Here is an 8707-nt window from a genome sequence, read left to right as displayed (position 1 = left end):
TTGACCGGCTCGGTTGATTGAGTATGTGCGGCACATGTTAGATTAGGCACACTCACACTCATGGGGTTGGCACACGTGTTCTGAGTGTTACGACTCGAAGCCATGTCTTTGTCTTTGTCCTTACTCGAGCCCTCATCTTTCGGGTCCTTCTTGCCATCCGCAGTGGAAGAAGGAGCAGCACCTCGCTTGTGGCGCCCAGGTTTCTCTGCGCCAGCTTCATTGTCTGCTCCAGGCATGTTTATCCTGACTGACTGAGGGAGCTGTGAAGCCATTAGACCAATGGAAGCTGCAGCAGATGGGGACGCTCCCAATAATGCAGAGGGCAGGAGTTCACCAGACAAGAAGCTGTTGGTGTTGTTGCGGAGAAGATCACTACCTTCCCTCATTTTGTCCAACACTTCCACAGCTTCGGCAGAGAGCAAGGAGTGATCATCCAGTGCAGCTGCAGCAGCCGCAGCCGCTGCAGCCGCGACTGCAGCCGAGTTAGCAGATGATGCCATTTGATGCTGGGGTAAAGAGTAAGAAAAAGGATTCATACACTTGGTCTCTTGGTGTTAAAACAATCAATCAAAATATACAGTTAGTCATAATACCACCTTACCTTGTTAGCTCTTGCTGACAGCTTATTCATTAAATTAGTTTTAGCTTGTGATGCATCTAGAGGAAGAGCTGGTGAAGCGGGAGACCGAGAAGGTACGTCATCACCGCAACTACTACAGCTTGCCTGTCGCCGAAGCTGCTTATTCAGTTCTTTAAGGGCATTACTGTTTTCCAAATTCTGACGACTGGTTTCCTCTAATGCCAAGGTTTCGACAATAGTAGCAAGATCATTAGCGGTTGATATATCCAAGCCTGTGTCTCGTAAAGCATGAACAACAACTGACAGCTCATTTGCAGCAGCAGACATATTCACATTATTTTCATTTTCTGTGTTAACTGCTACCATGGCCTCTTGTCTGGCAACATTCAGAACAGTTTCAGCAATAGCTTCAGCAGCTTGTTTTGCTGCAAGATTATCAGCTGATGCAGCTTGGTCAGTGCTGGCAACTGAGGGTTTAGTGTTCTCAGTTGCATCTGGAAGACTTGGTGTGGAACTTGATTTCCGGCTGGTCATAGTCAATACCTTCCCGGAATCTGAGGAGTTTTTAGCACTCTTAGGTGAGGAGCTATTGGTTGGTTTGACAAAGGTAGTAAGAGTGGTCTGAGTCAAGCCACAAGTCGAGCTTGTCGCTGGAAGAGGTGAAGTATTGTCATTGATCTCAGAATTGACAAGCTTTAGATCGTACTTTCCTTCAGCACCCATCCGATAAGAGTTAGAACCTCCTTGGTCCCATGTGACATCAATCCATCCATTATGGAGTTCTCCAGTAACTGTTCCTTCTCCAGGGGGATTACCATCTTGATCCCTCCACTTCCAATCAAGGCCCCTAACAACCCTAGCTCCAGCAACTAAATGTTTAACCACTTGAGTTTTAAGGAGACGCCTTTGTTTCCGGAGGTTGGCTTCTGCCTCTTTGGCTGCTTTGCCAAGGTCTTCACAGACTCCAGTGACTACTCCATAAATTTCAAAGCCTGAGAGGCTTAGGTAATGAGTTTGACCAGATGCATTTTTGCCTGTTTGTTGAATTCGAATATGTCTCCAGCCTTGGGTTTCATCAGCAGGACATTCAAGTGGCCATGATGCTGTACTACCTGGCTCATTTAAAGAGCAATCATCAATGTGAGCCAAAAGTGTTGTCCAAGTTATGCCATCCTTTGAAACCTGGAAGAGCCAGTTGCGAAGAGCAGAACGCCCATACCCTCTTGCATGTCGAAGAGTGTAACAGTTGGGAAGAACCCAGAGACCAAGGTCTATAGAGAACCACGCACGCTTGTCATCATTAGTATGGCAGTTCAGTGCAGATGGCTCACGGCTCAGAATATCTTCTAGGCGTCCATAGGGAAGGTTGCGTCCATCAGAGGATGTAACAGTAACCAGGCCATATTGCCCAGGATTGACCCACTCTGAAGCTGACTTAGCATTTGTTCCAATCCAGTAAATTACTCCATTTTCATCAAAATCATAAGCATGAAGAAATGAAATTTTATTAGTTTCTTTTAGCCTGCGCACAAATGCAAAGGTAGATCTCTCATGATCATACCACTGCTTGGCAACCATTTTAAGAAGGTAACGTTCTAGTTGTGCGACAGAGCTCAGAGGCTCCATTTTTAAACTCCTCCCAGTCCGATCAATAAGGCAGCTTTCACCTGGGGCTTTTTCAAGGCGGAAGCGTAGTCTCTTTGTAAGAATCTAAAATGAGAAAAACATAACATTGCAAACCATGTATGATATTTTCACAGAAAGCGAATAATATTACAGTGTGGATAGGAATTCTTACCTGCAGACCATACCCTGAACCAGGAGTATCATATAAGTAAACTGGAAGTCGTTCAATTGACTCTAATACAGAAATTAACTTCTGTACCATTATCACAGCAGAGTTGTTGCCACTTTCTCCCTTTTTATCCTGAAATGTAACAAAAACATAGTATCAAATCTCAATTCATTGACTAGAACTGACTTTCAAAAGTTTCATCGGCTAACTTCTTACCTTAAAGCACAAACGGAAGACTTTTTCACGTTGACGAAGTAATTTGTCGCTTTTTTTGAGATTAAGTCCCTCATCCCAACATGAAGTAGACAGCAGAGCTAGGAGGGCTTGTACTAGTCCAGAACTGTGAAGTTCATAAGCGGATACAACGCCATCTTCTTGGAGAAGCAATGAAAGTTCGTCCAAAGCACCCACCAACATTTCTCGCCACGCAGACGCATTCTCTCGGCCACTCATGTGCTGCTTTTGGCATGCTCGTTCGATCTGAGCAACTATATTTCCTAATTTTGCTACAACACCTCTGGGCTGCGCCTGCGCAGCTTTGAAGTATTTATCATAAATTTCCTGAGCTTGAACCTTGACCTGAGGAGTTAATTTAAATAAATGTGATGTCAAGTAAAATTTATAAAATAGCTTATTTGACAGAACTAAACATCTCACAGTACATACTTTTTGCTTAATTGCTTCTATTTTCGAGCGTAAGCGTTTGCCCTTTTTGCCAGTCCAGCCAGCTGCAAATTCTGGTCCAAGTGAGGTCTCAGCTGTGAATGAGTGTTTAGTACCTCGATTGGATTCAAAGATGAACCCAGGCAAATCTTCCCGAAGAATTGTTGCTTGCTGAAGATTAAATAACAAAACATATACGCATAAATAAGATGAGGACAACCGGAGTTTAAATCCAACTATATAAAAAAAATTCACAGACCTGCTGTCCATCTGAATTATGAATATGAAGTTCTCCATCTCTACGAGCAGAGAGTTGCCAATTTCCCACAATAAGTCTGTGCGTGCTTGGTCTTGAAAGAATTGGCTGACTTGGAGCATTAGGCTTCACCTGTGACCTAGCTCTCTGCAGTTTCTCCAAAAACTCGCCACGATTTTCTGAAAAAAATAAAATAAAGATATGCAGGGATAGAAGTTTAAAATGATACACAGCCATATTGTATGTTTTCCTTTCCCCCATACAGAACTATAAAAGGTACGCCAAACAAAGGACAAAAGAAATGAAGAAACAGTCACAATGCTCAGCAGCTACTAAGCATGTATGACCTTGAAGCTTCTTGTGTAAGCATTAAATTCTGCCATAAATAAGGTCAACTCCAGAGCACATTCCTTGCTGAGGGGCAAAACCTTTGGTTCCAACACAAAACTTCATCAATATTTTCATTTTCTTTCAATCAAGGTTGTCATGCACAAAGTATCACTGACTGCAAAGGTTACCAGAATGATGCTAATTGCTTTGAAGAGATTAATATCACACAAAAGCACTACATATATCAATATTTAAGAAAGCAAGACCAAGAAACTGATACAATCACAAACCAAATTATGTTAGTACAAATGTCAATTGTTTGCTTGGTAGAATCAGAAGGATTAATAGTTTTTAAATTTAGTATTAGAATTTACAGGTTAGGAATGTTTTGCAGCCAAAAGCATCACATCATGTCTTACCTTCAGCAGTCAGTGTTTCTGTATTTTTGCCTTTCCCTAAGAACACAGAGGACATACCACGTTAGAACAGGCAACAATTTTGTGCAACAATAACTTCTTAATTTTATGTGAAACTAAGAATGTGCAGACACCCATTACACAAGACTTAAATTAACATAATTTCTGCTACTTTCATGCGGGGGAAATTGGATTGCTGGGGCCCTGTGGTGCATCTAAAAACTGAACATTCACAAAGATCATTTAAGTGTGCTTTCAACTAGTGGTGAAGCTAGTCTACATCTGACTATCCACTCACCATCTGAAGAGCCAAAAGGAAGCAAGAAAAATAGAGTACCAATCAGATTTCATAAGGTGATAGATCAGTAATTAATGAAATGAGGGACTAGGGTGATGTTTGTGAAAGGGATAATAAAATAGGGATACTATCACCTCTTTTCTATTGCGCAATGGAGTCATTACGTAACAAGTAGTAGGTATCAAACTTTGTTAGAGCTTGCTAGCAATGCTAGCCCAGACTGCTACTTTAACTAAAATCTACCAAGAATCATTTTTTTCATAACTTCATCCAACAACAGCAGGTTATCAGTTGATACGGTAACAGCTGCTTAAGACAGATTAGAATTTCACAAAACTTACCAGTGCTATCAGTCCCTGCTTCAGGACTGCCACTGCTATACATCGTAGCTAATTTTCCATCTAGGATAAAGCGGAACCATCCATTACTGCCATTGGAGAGTTCTAATGCTGCAGCATCGGACCAAATGTAAAGGCAGTCCCGGCCACGGCAAAAGCACCAGTCTCGCCAATGATATGCTTTGCCAGCCAATATTTCGCGGGCATCTTCTTGAGCTGTATCGACTTCTGATTCCTCCTGGAATGAAATTATTGAATAATATTTGATGTCACAAAGAGATAACTGACAACTTAACTTCAAGCAGGCTCGAGATACTCACTTCTTCTTTAACAGCAGTAACAATTGGGTCCTGACCATCTCTTGGCCCCACCAAAGCAAGAACTTTTGAGAACACACCTAGACGAGCAAAGTGATCAAGGAAGGCATCTTGAGCTTTTTCCATCAGGTCTTGAATAATCTGGAGAACTACTAAATGGCCATCTTCATCTTCCTGCAAAGAAAAGAAGTAGTACTCTAACAATATTAAAACAGTAATGAAAGACTTTGACAAGCAGAGGCAAAAATGGGTAAGTTTAAGGCGTTTGAGAGCCCGCTTACACCATAAACACCCATGTAGCTTTTACAGTGTACAACATAAATTTAGGTCAGTTTGTGGCACCTGATACAGTTGTGAAACCACATATGAAATAATGTTAATAAAAGCGTCAATTTGGGGGGAAAGGGGGGGAAAGTGCAGTAGAATATTAGAGAGAGATCTGTCCATTGTGCTTCTGGAGCATGTAAAGTCAAGTAAAGTGTAAAGAAAAATAACAACTTTTGAAAGTTAATTTGATTTCTTATGTGTTATGCGGAAATATCAAGAAAATGCAGTGTTATAAATCTGAGAAAAGTAAAACACCACACATGCCATGTTCTGTACTAAAAGTCTTGAGACACATGAGCTAAATTGGGCCAAGTTTTAAGTCCACTTTGGTAGTAAAGGTACCAGACACCTGGTAACTACGTTGTTAATTGAGAAGTGTGTGCAGCATAAAGAGACTAAAATTAAAACAAAAAACAGAAAAGTCATGCAATATTTTTAACACACATAAACCCACACTATCAGGCTGGTCTGCCCAACATCCCACAGCAACTGACCTTTGAAACCCAATTGAAAGCTTTGATACCCAATGAAGAATTAGAGGGCCACCAATAGGACATCTGAAACCCCAGAGCCTTATTAACTAAGATATTTCTAACAGGGAAAGATACACAATTATACATTGCAATGAGGTGGACAAATATGGATTCAAATGCAATTCAAAAAAGATTGTCACACAATGAAGGAAATAGAAAGGGAATGGCTCAATGGTCCAGGGATTGTCATTCACCAATGTAGCTATAATAAACGTTGCAATAGGTTACAGCTAATGCATCCCATTATAGATAAGAAGCGCCTAGTACCCCAACCTTTTCAGTGATATTAAAAACTCATTTTAAAGGGTTTAAGAGTGATTGTGATTTTAAGAAAGTATGTGCCTATCGCAAGTCAGTGCTTTAAAATTTGAATGTGATCTGGTAAAATATAATTAAGGGCAAAATGTTGAAACATTAGTTGAAAGATAGTTGTAACCTGAAAGCATAATGCCTTGAAAAATATGAAAAATCATGCAAAAGTACATTTTACTTTACCCACCTCATTGTCTAGAACAGTAGCAATCACTTCTGTGAGCGTAGATCCAAAGTTATAAGTTGGGGATTCAAGGCTGCAGGTTTCCATCAAGAGATCATGTTGAATATAATGTATCATTTTCTTGATTAGGCTTAAACTAGCTTTCCTAAAAGTCAAGAAAAAGAAACCGGTTAGGGTTAGGGCCAAACCTGAGGGATATCAAACACGATAGTGCAATATCTTGACATTTACTTACCGAACCGAAGCGAGCATGGTTGACTGAAATGTGTGGCAGAACACAGGCAAAAGTCTCCGTAAATAAAGAGGTGCCATTTCTGGATCGCCCCGAGGTTCTCCATTGTCTTCACTCTCCGTCGAGTCGGAACGCTTCTCGGTCGGGATCATCCACTCGGCGGGGGACTGGAGGATGGCCGCCACCTCCCGGTGGCCCTCGTCTATCCGCTCCCGGGCCTTGTCGAGGGGAGTCTTGCCATCCTCGTCCCTCAGGTCGGGGTTCGCACCATGCTTCAGGAGAACTTTCGCGATCGCCGGCCTTCCGAAACAGGCTGCGTAATGTAGAGAGGACGAACGCTGACCTGAAACACAGAACATTCATAGAAATTTAGTTCAAAATGAATTATACAAATCGTAGAAGCAGGCCATCTGTCAGCGCAACGCACCTTTGTTCACGTCTGCCCCACGATCACAGAGGAACTCGACCATCTCCTGCGTCCCGAACGCGGACGCCCAGTTTAGCAGTGTCTGACCGACGTCGTCCATGAAGTTGACCTCGATGCCGCCAGAGTCGATGGAGTCGACCAGGGCGTCCGTGTCCTTGCTGCGGATGCAGTCGATGAGCTGGCGGTGCGTCTTCTCGCCGGCGCCCTCCAGGCGGCGCAGCCGGGGCAGCAGCTGCCCGGAGCTCGAGGGACCTCCGGTCGCGGGCGCGGGTGCCGCCGAGCCCACCCTGTTGAGCGCCCGCCGGCCTTCGAAGAGCAGCACGAGCAGCAGGTCCACGAGGCGCATCGAGTCGAGCGAGCAGCGCTCGTCGCCCTTCAGGGCCTTCTCGATGGCGTCCGGGAGCGGCGCGCGCAGCAGGTCGTGCGTGATGCTGGGCGAGCCGCGGCAGAGCGTCGACAGCAGGCTGATGATGGTGGACACCGAGGCCGAAGACTTGTTCTCGGGCGCCGCGTTGGACGCGTTGAGGCCCGCGGCCGGGCCGCTGGGGCCGTGGCCGTGGCCGGCGGCCGTGGTGGCCGCGCAGCCCGAGGCCGCGGCCGAGAGCTTGGTCAGCAGCTCCTGGGCGAGGCCGTGCTCAGCCAGCGGCGCGGGGTCCACGCTGCGCCTCGTGAAGCGGTCCGCCAGCGACGCGAAGCAGCGGAGCGCGCCGTCGCTCACGTGCTGGTCCTCGTGCTTGAGCAGCGTGGACAGCGACTCGACGCACGACGGCAGCGTCGCGTCCAGCGGCTCCATCTTGGTGCACAGCCGCGACACCACGGCCATGCTGGAGTGCAGCGTGTCCTTGTGCACGCGGCCGCCGTGCTCGCGGATGAACGAGAGCACGCAGCGCAGCCCGCCCGCCTCGAACACGGCGCCGGCCTCGCGCGTGCAGATGAGCTCCAGCACCTTGATGCACTGCTCCGCCAGGTCCTTGCTGGTGCGCGAGGCCAGCTCGGCCACCACCAGGCGGTTGCAGATGGCCTTGACGGCGCCCTCCATGGCGATGATGCGGCGCGTGCACTCGGCCGACACGTCCAGGTAGTACGTGATGGCGCGCGCCGTCACCTCCAGGACGTTGTCCGGCGCGCACTCGTCCAGGAAGATGCGGCATAGTGCGGGCAGGAAGGTCCTCGGCGGGCAGCTGCAACATACAGGGGAGGCAAATGAGCCGTGTTCACTGGACGATTGCGCCGCGTTGCGCACACATCCCGGCGATGATACACGCGCGATTAGTCAGGGCCCGGGGCGGCGAGGCGCGGCGTGGCACCGAGTGGGTGGAGAGTGGCGCGGATAAGCTCGACGCACCCATTTCCGAAAACCTTGGCCCGGCCCGTCTCAGCTGCCCGGCCACGGCGCCCTTGGCCAACGCAACTTTTCTAATAACCGACTTAAAAGGATGATGAACTGGGCTTATGCTATGGGCGGCGCGGGAGCCAGTCCTGGGCACGCCTTAGTCTCATGGAAAAAGCGCTCGCTCAGGTGGTTGTGTGTAGTTTTAATATAATCACAATCAGTGCAGCGCCCTCCGCTAGAGGATATTAACTTCACTCTATTAAATATCGATTCATCATCGATTTTCCGCTACGCCACGAGGAGTTAGCGAAGCACTCAGTAGGTAGCAACGCAATGCCGAAAGGGCGAAGAACCCGCCAAAGAGGG

The 8707-nt window shown here is 46.4% G+C and overlaps 1 protein-coding gene across 4 annotated transcripts in view; it reads right to left on the bottom strand.

The window, feature by feature from the left end:
- LOC113208484 (E3 ubiquitin-protein ligase HECTD1) overlaps nucleotides 1-8707 on the bottom strand; it is a 35128-nt gene that overhangs the window by 15481 nt on the left and 10940 nt on the right. For 2 of the 4 annotated variants that reach the window (XM_052274712.1, XM_052274715.1), the window contains exons 4-16: nucleotides 7009-8189; nucleotides 6585-6924; nucleotides 6353-6494; nucleotides 5815-5877; nucleotides 4997-5167; nucleotides 4680-4914; nucleotides 4044-4079; nucleotides 3298-3473; nucleotides 3042-3209; nucleotides 2592-2954; nucleotides 2379-2507; nucleotides 602-2290; nucleotides 47-506 (exon numbers count right to left, since the gene is read on the bottom strand). In XM_052274712.1, the coding sequence (XP_052130672.1) occupies nucleotides 47-506; nucleotides 602-2290; nucleotides 2379-2507; nucleotides 2592-2954; nucleotides 3042-3209; nucleotides 3298-3473; nucleotides 4044-4079; nucleotides 4680-4914; nucleotides 4997-5167; nucleotides 5815-5877; nucleotides 6353-6494; nucleotides 6585-6924; nucleotides 7009-8189 (5153 nt within the window). The remainder of the gene's footprint in view (nucleotides 1-46; nucleotides 507-601; nucleotides 2291-2378; nucleotides 2508-2591; nucleotides 2955-3041; nucleotides 3210-3297; nucleotides 3474-4043; nucleotides 4080-4679; nucleotides 4915-4996; nucleotides 5168-5814; nucleotides 5878-6352; nucleotides 6495-6584; nucleotides 6925-7008; nucleotides 8190-8707) is intronic. The other 2 variants (XM_052274717.1, XM_052274722.1) reach the window with 2 other exon arrangements.

Source organism: Frankliniella occidentalis, unplaced genomic scaffold, assembly GCF_000697945.3.
Source record: "Frankliniella occidentalis isolate FOCC.00 unplaced genomic scaffold, Focc_3.1 Scaffold8, whole genome shotgun sequence".
Classification (NCBI taxonomy): Eukaryota; Metazoa; Arthropoda; class Insecta; order Thysanoptera; family Thripidae; genus Frankliniella; species Frankliniella occidentalis.
Note: the sequence above shows the minus strand (reverse complement) of the source record. Positions and strands in the feature narration are given on the sequence as shown.